This window comes from Gorilla gorilla, chromosome 4, assembly GCF_029281585.2.
Source record: "Gorilla gorilla gorilla isolate KB3781 chromosome 4, NHGRI_mGorGor1-v2.1_pri, whole genome shotgun sequence".
Classification (NCBI taxonomy): Eukaryota; Metazoa; Chordata; class Mammalia; order Primates; family Hominidae; genus Gorilla; species Gorilla gorilla.
This window is the reverse complement of record NC_073228.2, coordinates 79,657,742-79,674,840: the sequence shown is the minus strand read 5'-3', so window position 1 is coordinate 79,674,840 and position 17,099 is coordinate 79,657,742. Positions and strand designations below refer to the sequence as shown.

Below are 17,099 nucleotides of genomic sequence, written 5' to 3'. Positions count from 1 at the left end.
CAGAAAAAATTTACTCAGGTAAACTTTTTTGATTATCCTTTCATAGCATTTAACGCAAGTGTTATTTGTTGTAGTCTTTTGTCTATGAATCTATTAATGCTAAGAAACTGAACATTCCTAGGAGTGTCCTAATAAGAAAGAAAAATTAACAATTTCAGCTGTATTTTTACTTAAATAAATATTCATATACTTTACCTTTCAGGATCATAACAAACACTTTGATTATATAAGAAGGTCTTTGTATATACATCAGACTACCAAGAAGTCATATCTGATTTTGTGCTTTTCTACTACTCTTCCCCCAAACACTTGTTCAAAAAGTTTACTTTCAAAGCGTCTGAACTGTGTGTCAAGCACTGACATCAGCATGTTACCTGAATTAACTCATTAAACTCTTGTGATACTCACGTGGTATTAGCAGTGAAGAAACTGAAGCACAGAAGCTTCAAGTAAAATGTCCAGTTTTAGAGCAACTAAACAGTAGAGTATGGAAGCCCAGTTACTGACCTTGTACCATTGCCCAGTATTGTGAACTGACCTAAAAAGGCCTATGAGATGTCAACCCATTAAGATCCATGACATAAAGAAAATTGTTTGTCCTACAATATCCCAATCTGGATGAAGGCACATAAAGAGAATATGCTTAAGCATGATGACAAAAAAATAAGAAAGAACTGTGAATGAACTTTACAAAACAGAAAGGAACACAAGGGACTTTGGAACCAAGTTGAAAATTAAATATGTTCATGTGCACATAACAAAAGAGTGATCGTAAATAAACTGTGTCAACACTGTACTATGAAGGTGAAACTTTCTTTTTAGGATTAGCTAAACCTTGTATAACTTGTAAAAAAATGCAACCACATATGTTGATGTACTAAACCCAGTGTTTCTTTTGGCTTATATACCAAAAACAGGAATTCCTTCCTGTAATGAAGAAAAAACACAGGCATCAAGGAGTAACAAAATTAATGTCTTAGAATGTAAAATATAGAAACACCAATTAAGGCTTTTTTTTTTTTTTTTACATAATACATGCGAAAACTGCATCAGAATTTACAAAAAATCTACAGGGTAATTCGTTCTGGCAATAACCAATCACATTCTGCTGGAGTAACTTTAGTAACGTCAAGCAAAAGTCTTAAAATTATGACAGGTGGCATTCATTTAAAATACTCTCAAGAGCTCTTAGAAATCAAGAACACAGGAGCTGCGGCGGTGGCGGTGCAGGAGGCCGGGCAGGGGTGCGGAGGGACCGACGGACGCACGGGCGGGGGGCCGGGAGCCATGGAGCGCGGCCCTGGGGCCCGGGGGCGCGGGCCGGGGTGGGCTTCCCACGGCACGACATGGAGACCTGTGGTTGCGAGGCTCCCTGGGGCTCGGCTTGGACCGCGATGGGGCTGGGCCCTGGCCTCCTAACGGGGCTGCTGTCTGGGACGGTAGCTGGGGGGGCGCTCTCCCCCCTGCCCGCGACTCGGAGCACCCCCACCCCTCCCCTGCCGCGCCAGGCCGGGCGGCGTTGTTGGAGGGGGCCCCGGTGGAGGCCCGGCCCAGGCGGCGCCCGCCATGAACGGGCTGTCGCTGAGTGAGCTCTGCTGCCTCTTCTGCTGCCCGCCCTGCCCCGGCCGCATCGCTGCCAAGCTCGCCTTCCTGCCGCCGGAAGCCACCTACTCCCTGGTGCCTGAGCCCGAGCCGGGGCCTCGTGGGGCCGGGACCGCCCCCTTGGGGACCCTGCGGGCCTCCTCGGGCGCACCCGGGCGCTGGAAGCTGCACCTGACGGAGCGTGCCGACTTCCAGTACAGCCACCGCGAGCTGGACACCATCGAGGTCTTCCCCACCAAGAGCGCCCGCGGCAACCGCGTCTCCTGCATGTATGTTCGCTGCGTGCCTGGTGCCAGCTTCTACATTGGCCTGGGCTCCCGCCTCCACTGCAACATCTTCTCCTACGACTACTCCGGCTACGATGCCAGCTCGGGCAGGCCTTCCGAGAGGAACCTCTATGCCGACATCGACGCTGCCTGGCAGGCCCTGCGCACCAGGTGAGGGCGACCCTGGGGGCAGCTCAGCCTGGGCACACCCAAGAGGGGACCAGGCCGGGGGCCGGGGGGCGGGCTTCCCTGGGAGGAAGGTGGGCGGCCCTTTAGGAGGGGAGCCACAGTGGATGCACAGGGCCAGAGAGCCGGACAGGCGAGCTTGGGTGTGCAGGTGCCGCCTCCACATGGCTGAGGTGTGGCCAGGCGGTCCTCCCACACCCTGGCCTGTGGAGCCAGGCTCCCTGGGAACCCCTGGCCTGAGGATGGGAAGGGGCTGAGCTTGTCACAGGGGCGTGGATGCCACCCGGCGGGAGGGAGTGGGTGGTGGTCTGGGGGTCTGTGCACGTATGGCTGGGAGCCCATCGGCCGAGGCAGGTCCGGAGGCCTGGCCCATGAGGCCCTGTGGCTGCGGAGCTTGGCCATCCTGGGGCAGGGCCTACAGGGTAAGGTGCAGACCCGCAGCACACATCCGAGGTCTGGGCCAGCCTCGATTCCAGATCCAGCCCTCCTAGTCATCCACGTCCCCAGCCCTGCGCTTGCCTGGGCCCTTCACCGGTGTTTGAGCACCGCCCGGGCCAGTGCTACTTTGGACGAGGAGACCCGGGTGGGCCTCTGGTGGCTTTTCCTGCTCGCCATCCACTGGGGCTGTCTCGTCCTGGCCCTGCCCAGCCCACTGGTCTGACCTGCTCCCGCAGGGACCAGGCACAGCTCTGAGAAGTCAGAGGCCCTAGGGAGGTGGGGTCATCGTTGCCTTGGTGATATGCAGGCAGTCCCTGCTGTGGGCCTGGGAGCTGGTCCCCTGGCACCACCCTGGCTCTGGGGGCCTCCCAGCAGTGTGGGACGCTGACACCAATCACGACTTCATGCGACTTCCTTGGCCCCTCCTGTCTCTACTGCCTGGGCCACTGGCAGAGTCACACCCGCCATGGCCACCTCTGAGCTTTGTCTGCTCGGCCATCTGTCCTGCTGCCACTTTGTCCTGCAGGAACCTAGGCCCAGAGCTGTGAGGGGGAGGCCAGAGCGTGCCCAGGGCCTCCACTGGGGATGTGTCCTGTTCGTTTGAGTGGTGACATCCAGGTGGCAGCTGGGGGCTCCTGCCTGTAGCAGGTGACAGGGCTGGGCTGGCTCAGCACACTACTGACCATGGCTGCCAGGGAGCAGGCCAGGGGGGCTGAGGCAGAGCTGGGGCCACAGGCACAAGCCAGGCAGCATCCTTTGGGGCATGGGTGAGTGGTGAGCTGTGGAGTGCTGCCAGGAGGCTGGGATTCCAGGCCAGGGACGGGGACAGCCCTGCTGCTGGAGTCCGAATGCCAGGCAGAGGGGACGCACACCTGCCCATGCTCCTGCCTTGCAAGAGGGCATCTGCCTGGGATCAGAGCCTAGAGCGTGTGGGAGGAGAGTTGTGGGGTCCCGGCATGGGCAGGGTGGCAGGTGGGTCCCGCGTGGTCGGGACTGGGCACGAGGAGGCCTTGTAACTGGTGCTGGATCAGCTGGGTCAGGGGCCACACACCAATGACCTGGGGGTGGGGGTGGCCCTGGGTGGGAGCTGGTGGTGTTGAGGACCTGTCCACTCCCAAGGGAAGGTGCTGGTGGGAGGACCACCTCCGCAGCCACCGCCCTCGATGCTGACCTGGGTTGCACTGGCATCTCATTGGGCGTGGGGACTCCGAGAGTCCAAAATTGGAGACATTTGGGGACACAGCTGCCTGAATTACTCATGGCCAAGGGGGTGGGCAAGGGCTGCAGGGAGGAAGAGTGTCCGCTGTCCTGGCCAGGGCACCAGGAACGGCTTTCTAACCCGGGCAGGAAGGCGTGAAGCATTCAGGATGTGGGGGCCACACAGTTCCCAGTGTGCACCTAGGGGTGACCAGGAGGAGGAGAGGCGCCAGGGCCTCCCCTACCCCCGCCCCAGGGGCACTCCGTAGGCGGGATCCCTGCAGATCCTAGCTAGGAAACGCCAGTGAACGGCAGCGCAGGGAACGGGGCAGGGCCGCTGGCTTCGCCCACCGCCGCGGTGTTGGGGGCTGGGGGTGGCCCTCGGGACTGGTGTGGAGCCTGGGCCTGACCCACTGACTTGGCTGAGTTGGTAGACTGGAGGGTCGCATCCGGAGCTGGGCCCGGGGACGCCCGCTGGTGGGAAGGGTGCGCGCGCGTCGGAGGCCGCGGCTGACCCTGCTCCGGCGCCGCCAGGTACGGCATCATCCTGTACGGGCAGAGCATCGGCACGGTGCCCACCGTGGACCTGGCCTCGCGCTACGAGTGTGCCGCGGTGGTGCTGCACTCGCCGCTCACCTCGGGCATGCGCGTCGCCTTCCGTGACACCAAGAAGACCTACTGCGTCGACGCCTTCCCTAAGTGAGCGGCCCGGGCGGGGACGGGGGGGGGGGCGGGCCCGGGCCCGGGCCGGGCGCGAAGTCTCACCCGCTCCACGCCCCTCCCGCAGCATCGAGAAGGTGTCCAAGATCACGTCGCCCGTGCTCATCATCCACGGCACGGAGGACGAGGTGATCGACTTCTCGCACGGCCTGGCGCTCTACGAGCGCTGCCCCAAGGCGGTGGAGCCGCTGTGGGTGGAGGGCACCGGGCACAACGACATCGAGCTCTACAGCCAGTACCTGGAGCGCCTGCGTCGCTTCATCTCCCAGGAGCTGCCCAGCCAGCGCGCCTAGCGGCGGCCCCAACCGGCCGGACCTCAGCAATAAGGCGGCCCCCGGACCTCACCCCGCGCCGGCCCCCCAGGGGCTGCATGTGGACCCCCCGGGCGGCCCAGGGGACCCCGCCCCGACCCAGGGGCTGTGGACGATGTACAGGCAACAGAGCTACGCACTCCTTTCCTTTTGGAAGCAAGAATACGTGAAAACGGAAATTAAAGATTTAAAATTAAAAAAAAAAAAATCAAGAACACAATATCTGGACCCTTGATTTGAGTCCACAATCAATGTCTTTCTAACTGGGAAATTTTGGACAAAGTTTTAAACTTTCCTGAACATAAAATGCCTAGCTAGCAATAACTTTAGAAAATACTAGGAGTTTGTAAAGTTACAAGAATCAAATGAGTTAATAAATGTAATGTAAAGTAATAACTGGCACAAAATAATTATAACATAATTCATTATTATTTTTTAATATCTAAATTCTCTAGCTTATAGTTATTTTGAACAGATAAATATATACAATTAAAATTTCTAATATGTGTTTTTGATTACTTATCATGTAGAAAAATATAGTTTTCCAGATGAAAATATAGTAGCTAATGTACAAGTCACAAATAATATTTATTAAACTGGAATGCTATCATTTTAAATTATTTTGGAGCTCATTAAAGTAAGTCTGCACTGGCCAACTTTTTATTTATTAATTAAATTTTTGCCTAGCACAGTTAATCTCCTTTTCTAAGACTTAATTCCCAAATCTATAGCCTTTCTTTTCCCATTTGGAGATGAGTGGGAGTACTGTTCCTTTCTTGCCAATCCCTTCCTCTATTTTCGTTATAATAACCAATATGCTCTTGCCTAAGCATATGCCCCCAGTTAATAATACGGATTCACTGTACTGTTTCACCAAATTTAACCTGTTATTTCTGGAAATAGGGTGTTTAAAAATGGGTTTGTTATTTCTTAATACATGCCAAATGTCATCAGTATATCGTGGTCCAGATGTATTCTAAATACCAATTGAAAAACATTCGTAAAGCTAAGAACACACAACATACTTCACAGAGTGAACAACTGTGAGAAGCCTGGGGATTGTAGGCATTCTTGGAAAACTATTATTTTTTTTTTGCATGTGTGTTACAAGCATTTGCATAGGTTATATGTTTTAAGCTCTAGTTATAAAAATAGAGAAGAAATTACATTCCCTCACATCTGTACAAAATAGCAAGAATACACATCTACAGAAGTTTAAAGTATTTACTTTTTTTAGTTAATACGTTTCAGAACCTTAAAGAGAGCAAATCATAATACCCATTGATTATAATGTCACATTTTAGTTATTACATTATTACATTTACTTATTATAACTTTTAGAATTTTAGGAAGAAAACAATAATTTTGAGCGTGAAATTTGAATATCTGCACCCTAAAAATTTCCAATTCCGTTTTCAATAATTTAGTAGAATGTTTCTTAGAGAAATAAGAAGACAATTAAAAACATGAAGTACTAGGTTTTCAAGTATATTGCAAAGCCATAAATAATATATAATCTATCAGTGGTACAATAATTAATATATTTTTTCAATTATATTAAGTTGTAAGAACTCAATGCTCCTAAAATTTTTAAATAATACTATACAAAATCAACTCAAATGATATCAGCTCAAATTCATGTATGCATCTTTGCAGCTAAAGTCTTTTAAAATTAAAAATAATTTAAAATTTTGTCATAATTTATGAACCCATTTTAAAGAACATAACATGTCATACAAATGTTAATTTAATACATAATGCATTAGTAAAAACTGTTCTGTATACATGTTTATGTTAGAAAACTATTTTTAAACAGCAATTAGATTCTATTGATTCATCAAATTACTAAATCACAACATTGCTAAACTCAATTTTTACTCCCCTAAACATATTGGAATCTATGAGAATATACAGTAGAGATAATAATTTGAATAGAATTTAACTTATATGTTTTAGCAAAGAAATAAAAACCGGAATATTATGGGTTTCTAACATGCCTATTTGTTTGTTAGTTGTCCTTTTAAAAATTTCTTTATAGAAGCATTTTGAGTGAAGCCCACAGATTATTTAATAACTTATTAGTTATTCAAAAAAGTCTGTCCTTGTTGGCAATGTGGAAAACACCATAGAGCAGGGGTCCCCCACCCCAGGAGCTGCAGACCAGTTACCTGCTCATGGCCTGTTAGGAACTGGGCCTCACAGCAGGAGGTGACCTGTGGGACAGGTAATGCTGGGTGGCATTACCACCTGAGCTCCGCCTCCTGTCAGAACTCAGAGCAGCATTAGATTCTCATAGGACCAGGAACCCTACTGTTAACTGCGCATGTGAGGAATATAGGTTGCACACTCCTTATGACAATCTAATAACTAATGCCTGATGATGTAAAGTGGAAGAGTTTCACATACCCCCCATCCCCACAACCCACTCACCCAGCCATCCCTGGTCTGTGAAAAATTTTCTTCCACAAAACTGGTCCCTGGTGCCAAAAAGTTTGGGGAATGCTGTGTTGAGGTGAAAAAGGGTACATGTGGTAACTGTAAAAAAAAAAAAAAGTTCGATAAATATAGGGAAAAACTCTAACATCATATGTATATGTGGACATATATACTTACATATACATGATTTTCTGATTTGAAGAATGTATAAAAAATGAGAAAATGACATTGAAAACCTTTTTAAGGATCATTCATAGTTAAATATACTCTCGCTCTCTCTATATGTATATATAATATATAATATATGGTATATATATTTATTATATACATATATAATATATAGTATATATGATATACATATATATTATGTATATGTATATATTATATATTATTATATATGTATATATAATATACATATATGTATATATTATATATTTATATACATATATTTTTTATATAACATATATTTATATATGTATATATTATATATAATTATATATTCATATACGTATATATAATATATAATACATATTTTATATATATTATATATATACATTTTATATAGACAGGGTCTCACTATGTTGCCCAGGCTGGTCTTAAACTCTAGCTCAAGTGATCCAGTCTTGGCCTCCCAAAGTGCTGGGATTACGGGCATAAGCCACTGTGCCTGGCCCATAGTTAAATATCTTAAGTCAAAACTGATCATTCTACTTCCTTTCTCTTCCTCGCTTCATTCTTGAAAGGAATTCAACACTGAAAAAGAGGTGGAGACTTAACTGAGTCATTCACAAATAAGAACTTTAGAAAAGTGAAAAAAACATAGTTATATAAATCATTTCCAATGGTTTGTTCATCTTTAAAACATAGGCCAATATTTCTACTTTACCCAACTTTACTCAGCTGTAGGATGCAGTCCAGAAACATCTTAGTGTTAAGAGTATTTTTTCATAAAATGCAAGATATTTTATTTAAATTGAATGGCTGATCAACCATAAGAATTCCACTGTAAAGTAACCAAAGAAGTACAATTCTTACAAGACAATCATGAAATAGTTTTAAGAATTAAAGAAAAAGTAATCACTTTTCACCAAGAATCAAACTTTTAGTTGGCATAGCATAAAATAATTTCTCACACTGGCAAAAGAAAAACCTCCAGAAACCTGCAGGCAAATGTCCTCTCCCCACTCCCACTCCTAAAGAAAATACGGGCTGAACCGAGGCACCATGATCTCTCCTGCCTCTTGGATTTGCTCTCTGTACTACAGAGCTGTCTTCTAGTCTAATCCCACTCATAAAGCTGAGCAAACGGCATACCAAGAAATGGCATACCAAGACAGAGGATCTAACATGTGTTTGACCTTTCTGAAGCATCTCAAGTCCCTGGATTCCACCTCCTGTTCTCCGTATTTTCAAACATGTTCTCAAACATGTGTTTGACCTTTCTGAAGTATCGCTAGTCCCTGGATTCCACCTCCTGTTCTATATATTTTGTAATGTTAATGTCCAGTTTCATTGTTAAAATGTGAGTTTCTACACAAGTTGTTTCTTATTTGTACCCAAAGACTTTGAATAGGCTCTGGCACTCCCAGACATGGGATATCAAACAGATGCAGGCCTTAAGTAGGTCATAGGACTGGACTTACATACAAGTGGCTGTGGTTTGTGAGACTAGGTTGTAGTGGTTTTTTTGTTGTTGTTCTGTTTTTTCATTTTGTCTAAGGACTTGAAAACCTTCAGGGGAGATGTGTGTTAAGATTTGTCTTCTAGTGATCTTCTTTTAAAACACAAATCAATCCTGTTAAGGAATCCATTAAATTACTATTAGTGCGAATGGACTTTTTTAGGTAGCATGGATGAATTCAATGTAAATGCAAATGTAGCATGTGGAAGAAGAGCCATTCTCATTCTATGAACATAGGACAGGGATGAGAATATATATAACACTATAGTTAATGAAAAATATATATTTCTGATTTATGTGAAATCAATTTAAGAGATTACATATATATATTCTATAGATATATGATTTTCATCAGAGCACAGAGGATGAAGAGAGAAGAGAAAAGATATGAGTGGTGGCTACTAGATCCCCTTGGGGGATTATTTTTAAAAAGGCAGTTTTTGGCAATAAATGGGCACTAACACCTTCTAATAGATATCCATTGGCTTGCAGAAAAAAAAGTGTCAGAAAATTTATCATTGGAGAAAAGTCAATGTTTCCATTAGTATTAATGTGGCTAAAGATGGCTCAAGGGTAAAATTATTCAAAATACTATGCATCACAATAGTGCCATCCTGTGGACTACTCTCTCTCTCACCCTATGGGGAAAGGGGCTATGTGAAAGGAAAATGAATTTCTAGAGCAGCAAAACAAAATTCTTTATTTTTTTTACATAGAAATTGATTGTGTTTGCTATCAGTGATGTAATTATTTTACAAAGAAGCCCTTGAACTATGGCAGAAATTCTGGATGCTCTGTCACTCTGTGTCAATCTCAATATATCAATCATAACGCGTGTGATTTGGGGTTAATATGAAGCAAAAACAAACTTCTTTTAGGTTAAGTATATTTTCCAAGATTTAAACTAGTTTCCTAATTTTTTTCCCCAGGTTTCCAAATTCTTAGTGTAACACCAACCAAATATCAAAAGAGATTATTAGAGTTTCAATAAAATAAATACAATTAAAGAATGAGTTTATAATTCACATTATTCCATTACATGCATTATTAGAGAGGACATTTCATTAAAGCATGCAAGCTGCATTTTTTTAAAATTTCGACATGTAGATAGTTTAAACTAGAAGCCAGCCAACACTTTGATATAGCATAAGACAACTGGGAAATGTCAGTTGACTAAAGTAGTGATTTGAAGAAAATAAGCAAACACAATATTCTTTTTGTCTATTGATATGTGATCTGTACTGTTATTGGGCAAACTTTTTAATTAATAGAAAACTCTAATGCTTATGACAAAAACATGTTCTGTAAAATAGCACTGTATATGAAAATAGTACAAAAGGGGGAAATTAGAACTCTGACACCACAGTGTCAATGAACATCACACAGATTGAAGATCACAGTAATGAATGACCAACATCTTTAGGCTGGAAAGAGTGGGAAAAATTAAGAATTTCATGGAGATGTTATTTTCAAAAATAGACTCAATAAAATCACCAAACTCATCATTGGGTTTAGAATGTGACCAATCATCTCTTTCACTTTTATGTTACCTTTGTGGAGTTTTATTAATGGAAATGAAGAAATTTACTAGAAAAACATGATTGTAGGCACTGTTAAATTTACTTTCTCTTTGTATAATTTCATGAAAGTGACCTGAACTGCTTTGCAGCATTAGTAGGGAAAAAATATATGAAATTAAAAGGTGAGAATAAATTTAAAAAGTTTTTATCTCTCCAGTGAGAAAGTGATAATCATAATGTTTAGTTAAAGCTATCATCTAACCAAATCCATCAGTACAGTGATTTTTTTTTAACTTGAGATTTTAATAATGCGGAAGCATTTCCGTTACCTCAGTATTAGTGCTTCCTTGTTTAAATCTCAAAGGGCCACCATCCAAGGCTGCAAATATACAAATGATAAAATTTTGGTATTTAAGAATACCCATCTTCTAATAGGACAGCCATGACAATAATAATGGCATTGATAGAAGAAAACAAGAAAATTTCAAGAAGATAAATACTAGGGAAAGTTTTTAGATTAACATGCAAGTATGATACCCTCCCTCACAAAAATCTTCATTAACACTAAGCCTGTAAATTTCATAGAATACTTCTTGAACTAGGAGAACTGGAACCACTCATCCTGTTAGAATGCAATTAATTGGACCCTCTTGAACCAGTATCTTGTGTGTTAGGAGTTGTAAATCTCAACTGTTAAGCATCTTCAGGCACTAAACAAGATCTGAATACTAACGGGTTCATTTATTTCACTGATTACTGTATGCAGATATGAAATTCCAGGCACTGATTTTTCATTAAACCACTCTCTTAAGGTTAACTTGGCTCTCTCTTTTCACCTATGAATCCATATGCTTGCCACAAAAATTGTAATATTGATTTTTAACATTTCCCCACAGTTCAAAAATATTGTTTGCAAAAAATCAAGGGCCTTTTCTAACAATTCATGTAATTCCTGTTATTAGCTAATGTGTAAGAGTAGGGAACAATTAAACATACTGTATACAAAATCTTACCATCCTGAATTGCACCCAAGATATTAGTTCAGTCATCCTTCAAATTACCTCCCAACTAAAAAGGATCACATACTTAAATAAAAACTTCAGGCAAGGTAGGAAAGAAGTCTTTTATCATCCCTGTATATTGCAGAAGTGTTCCATTCTCTCGAAATTCACATTATATTTATTAATGAGCAGCACATGGAAAGAAAGAAAATGAGAGAAAGAGAAAGAGAAGGAAGGAAGGAAAGAAGGAAGGAAGGAAAGAAGGAAGGAAGGAGAGAAGGAAGAGAAGAAAAGATAAAGAAGGAAAGAAGTCAGGATGGTAGGAAAGTGAGAGACAGAAAGAGAGCTAGAGCTAGAGATAACGATGAGAGAGAGAAAAGAGAGAAACTCTAATGTCTTTGATATCCCCCAATTTAAAAGAGAAGGATGTGACCCCCCCGCCGTTTACATATAATGGAACAAGCCAAGTCTCCATTCACTACATGTGGACAGTAAGAAAACTTGCATGGGGAAAACTTTTGGGGGGAAATGAAGGTGATTTCCGAGCTGCTACTGTAGTTGTATATGACACTGACATTTATTTCCTATAATTCTTGCCCACAGGAAACACATTCTTTAAGAAACTGAATAAAATCAAGTTTGACATTCTCATAATCTGCAAGGCATCAACTTCCCTGAGAAGCTCACATTCCCCCAAAACACACACATATATGTAAGGAGCGAGACATTCAGGCGATGAGCTGTGAAAGGTACTTCCACATTGTGTGGGAGCCAAGGATTTGGTTATTCCTGAACCTGAATCCAAAAAGCGGGGGTGGGGTGTGCGATAACAAATGAGGGTGAGAAGAATGTTTGCATGAAACCAGACACCCTTTTGGAATCTAGGCTGAGAATCAGGATCCCACCCCCTTGCCTACCGCCAGGCTCCAGTAAGCAACCTCTGGCGTCCTCCCCTCTGCTCCTTCTGCAGCAGCAGACGTAGGGATCCCGAGTAGCCAGGGAGCTTAGGTCCCGCCGAGAGCTCCTGCCAAGCGCTTCTCTCTCGACTAGTTATCAATTGAGAAAAAAAGGATCAGAGACACACAAGGATGGTGATCAAAATCCAGTGTCAGGCACCAGGGTCCCAGAAGGTTCCAGCTCCTCTTCTGCGCCCTTACCCAGCTCTTTTCGCCTGGCAAAGGGTCACCCAGGGAGCCCCCAGCAGCAGATCCTTCCCTTTTATAGCACCAATCTTCGCCGCCACTGCCACACTGCGCGCCCGCTATCCACTCACCGCACACCGAGAAGGCCTGGCGGAGACAGCGCAGGGGGAGGAGGGTGGATTAAAAGGATAGATTTTTGGAAGGGTAAGGGAGAAAAACTTTGATGTTGTAACCACACACAGGACTGAGAAGAAACCAAAACAAGTTGTAGCTTCAGGAGCGGGGAGGACGCTTTCGCCAGCTCAAAAAAAAAAAAAAAAAAAAAAAAAAAATCACCCCCTACCAAAATCAGGGGGAGGAAGCTTCCTGCTCCTTGAGCGATCACCGAGCGCACCTCGCAATCTCTGATCTTCGAACCCACTGAAAAAGCACAAGGCATGGGGAGTCCTGTTGGTTCACGCCCCGGGTGCGAATACCAAAAGCAACTCCCGCTGGAAAGGCTGCAGGAAACTCGAGACAAAGACAGAGGCAAACGCAACGCTGGGAAGAGCCAGGGGTGCTGCCGTCTGCAAAAGCAGAGACGCGTCTCCCTTCGGGCAAAGTGACTGCTACAAAGTCTGTTCCCTCCTGCGCAGGGACAGAGACATTTAAAGGCCTGAACGGACGTCAGCACCAGTAGAGCTCGCTGGGTGAGCGCCAGGTCTCCCCGCCCCAAGGATAGCGCGCACAGGGCGATCTGCTGCTCGCGAGGTAGAAAGTGGCTTACTTGGGGAGAAAACAGAGCTGGTGGCGCTGCTGAGTGTCAAACCCTGGAGCCCATCGTCAAGACGTTATACTGGTGGCAGTTCTGCTGTGAGTGCACTTGCCGAATTGAACAGAGCCAGAGCTGCGTGGAGAGAGGTCTGGCCACTCTGTGCGCGCGCACCCAATATTGGCTTACCAAGGAACTCAACACCTGGTTTTTAGAAAAAAACACTTTTCTCTTTAGCTCTGGTTTGAGTCAGTATTCTGATTCGTTTCTCAAAGTTAGTTGAAATCCATCAAGATGTCTTTTACAAGAAAGGGATTAGACTTCCCCGTTCTTGAAATTCCAATCAAGATAATACTTAATCTTTCCTTAAGCCCCACTGTCTACTTCCTAACTCAGAGTCACAATGGATGAAAGTATTCAAGTGTCTTCAAATGACCATTACCCTGCATTCTAAGACGATTTGCATACTTTGACGCCCTTTAGTAACTGCAAATTATATTTTTTCAAGTTCGTTTGCCAGCTGGCTTCAGATCAGGTTCAGTTAATGAAAGCTGGTGTGTAGGAAATCGGCCGGTGCCCAAAGGGTAACAGCTAGGTTGTTCCTCCTCCTTTGCCTCTGCTGTGGGTGACATCTACACCATTACCTGTCCTCTAAATGGTTCTAGTTTCCATCAGGGAATGCTGGCTCCTTGTCTTTAGTAGCTTGACCTTCCCCCTTTATACTTTCAACCTGTTTCTTATTATAATTTGACTTCTCATATAATCAGAGGGAGACAATTTACTGATTTCAACCAATTACTATTCTCTATATTTTATTTATTTATCATACTATAAGACTGCATTTTATGTGTGTTTTAAGCATGATTCAGCCACTCAAAATTTGACAAAAGCAGCACTGGTATCTTCCAAAAGGAAGGTCAGATCCTGCTGTGTGGTAAACTAATTAACATGAGATCTACGACCTACAGGCTTAGGGTTTTACTTTGATGACTGTTATTTTTATAATTCTGAGTATCAGTGTTCAACATATTTGATGGCTATCCTCATCAAATGATCCTAATTTATTTATTCACTTATTCATGTACTCTTTGAAAATACGTATTGACATCTTCTGTATCCCTGTCCTCATACATCTCAGTTTTGTTGCAACAGAGGAAAGCATATGGTGAAACAAGGAGTTGGCCCCTTCTTGACAACTTGTGCAGATACAAGTGCTTTGAATGGGGAAGAGACTGGGAATGCAATTTTCTTAGTGTGGTGAGCTATTCTGCAATATTGTAACAGATTCAATATTTAAAGAGCTGCAACTCAAAATGAATAAGATAAATTGAAGTGTTGTGATTTAAGTGCAAATTAAACTCTCAAAAACATTAAAATACACGTTTTGCATGTAATTAACAAAGCAAAGAGAGACTGTAAATCTTATGTGGTAATTAGATTGGTCCATGGTAAAAGTGAGGTAGCTGGTAATTTATTTTTCTATGTTGGGAAACAAATTTAAAAACAAATATAGTAAACAGCAATTAATGTTTTATGATTTGTAAATAAAGTTATATTTTTAAGATTGAAGCCTCTCTTACCATTCTCGAAGAGCCATTTCAAGCCTTGAATCTCTCAGGGCTTCAGTTTGAATTATTATAACTTTCCAGTTTGAGAACATTTTTCATTTATTCAACACTTAAATTGTATGAGATTTTCAGGAACAATTATGTTTATTTTTTATATGAAATAAAAGTGGACAAAATATTAACTGATAATTTTAAAAATGTTATTACAACAAATACAAGGCATATTATAATTGTGTGTCAATAAAAAGAGAAATGCCTGTAAAATTACAATAAATCATTCAAATATCTTAAAAGCAAAATGCATAAAAGGTAGAATGTATATATTTTCATTTGAATGACTGTTTTTTAATTAAAAGAAATAACAGGATTCTTAAAACATTCAATTAGAAACTACGGATTTTCAGCTTTTCCCCTGATTCTATTAGAAATGTAAAACAAAATAAATTTAAATTCAAAAACATGACGGACCCTTCATAATGTATTCTCTGCCTACTCATTCCATGTCACTTCTAATTTCTCCCTCCATACAAAATATGTTGAAATCATACTAAATCTTTGCCTTCTGTGCTTTCATTCCATCATCTTTGCCATTGCAATTTTCTGTTCATATAATTTGCCTTCTTTCTTCCATTTTATGGCTTAGCATCTTTTTATCTTTCTTGGATCATCTAAGGTTTAGCTTTCTTGTGGAAATCTACATTGGCTGCACTTCCTAGATATTCCCATTGGGCGTTGATTTCCTCTTATAGCACTTCCTCCACTGCGATGTGTTGCCACACTTACTAACATAGCTAACCTGTTACACAGAACTGTTAGGGGAGAGTTAGGATAAAAAGACTAAAGTGGGTAGAGTTACGGGTTGGGTTACAATACTAGCTGTATCTTGATTTGCTAGCATAGCATACATACTAGTCAACAAGTATATATGTATTGAGTATATCTATAAATAAATCAATAACTTTTAAAACATGGACCTTTGGTTTCTATCTTATAAAAAGCTTCCCTAAAATGTATGAAAGGTCTCACTGACTTTATGAAATGTACATTGCTCTGATTTCTTATTTATTTTGAGACAGAGTACCTCTGTCGCCCAGGCTGGAGTGCAGTGTCACAATCTTGGCTCACTGCAACCTCCGTCTCCTGTGTTCAAGCAATTCTCCTGCCTCAGCCTCCCGAGTAGCTGAGATTACAGGTGCATGCCACCACACCAGCAAATTTTTAAATTTTTAGTACAGATGGGGTTTCACCATGTTGGCCAGGCTGGTCTCAAACTCCTGGCCTTGTAATCTGCCTGCCTTGGCCTCTCAAAGTGCTGGGATTGCAGGTGTGAGTCACCGTGCCTGGCCCCTTGCTCTGATCTTAGTCTTCTTAAGCTCTGGTCCTTAATATTTGAGAATGTCTGACAGGACCCACGAATTTTATTTTTTTAAAAATTGTATATGCCCAAAATTTGCATGCGGTTTGTATGGAACTTTGCAAAATGTATGGAAATCCTGAAGTCTGGCTTGTTTTTTTTTTTTTTTTTGGCAGGGTCTCATTCTGTCACCCAGACTGGGATGTGGTGGTGTTATCGTAGCTTACTGTAACCTTCAACTGCTGGGCTCAAGCAATCCTCCACGCTCAGCCTCTGAGTAGCTAAGATTAAAGGCATGTGACACCATGCCCAGCTTATTTTATTTTATTTTTTTCAGAGACAAAATCTTGCATTAAAGCCCAATCTGGTCTCAAACTCCTGTCCTCAAGTGATCCTCCTGTCTAGGCCTATTAATCCCAAAGGGCTGGGATTCCAAACATCAGCAGCTGTGCTCAACCTTGAGGTTCTGGCTGTAATCTGGCTGTTATTTATCGAAACAACAGAAGTTCTTGGTATTACCAGTCATTCTTCAGAGAGTCACCCCACAAGACTGAGATGAATATATTTAAGAACCCAGAATGAGGTCATTATGGCAGAACAGAATTGATAGTGCACATTAAAAGACATTACACACTTTGGGTGATTCAACTAAATCATAGTCTGAAATGCAGTTACAAAGCAGTAATGTTCAAACGCTCATCTATTAGTCAAAGTTACAAGAAAATTCCTGGTTATGTTGGTAAAAATTGATATCTGTGATTATCCATCTTCAAATGATTTGTTAAATGTTTATTAAGATAAAAAAGTTACATTTCAAAAGTATTTATATTATTTGTCAATTCCTCCATAACAAATTATCCCGAAATAAAGTATAATAATAAAATTTTAAAAAAAGATGAGAAACATATTCTTCACCACAAAAAAAA

The 17,099-nt window shown here is 42.6% G+C and overlaps 1 protein-coding gene across 2 annotated transcripts; it reads left to right on the top strand.

Moving 5' to 3' along the window:
- Nucleotides 1–1,187: 1,187 nt before the first annotated feature.
- Nucleotides 1,188–5,222, top strand: LOC101125106 (alpha/beta hydrolase domain-containing protein 17A-like). Of its 2 annotated transcripts, XM_031011739.3 has the most exons (3): nt 1,188–2,039; nt 4,224–4,388; nt 4,477–5,222. In XM_031011739.3, exons 1-3 carry the CDS (start codon nt 1,567–1,569, stop codon nt 4,700–4,702), a joined length of 864 nt encoding a protein of 287 aa, XP_030867599.3. In that variant the 5' UTR covers nt 1,188–1,566; the 3' UTR covers nt 4,703–5,222. The 2 variants fall into 2 exon arrangements, with proteins under 2 accessions (XP_030867599.3, XP_055241898.1); XM_055385923.2 differs by lacking the exon at nt 4,224–4,388.
- The last annotated feature ends 11,877 nt before the right edge of the window (nt 5,223–17,099 follow it).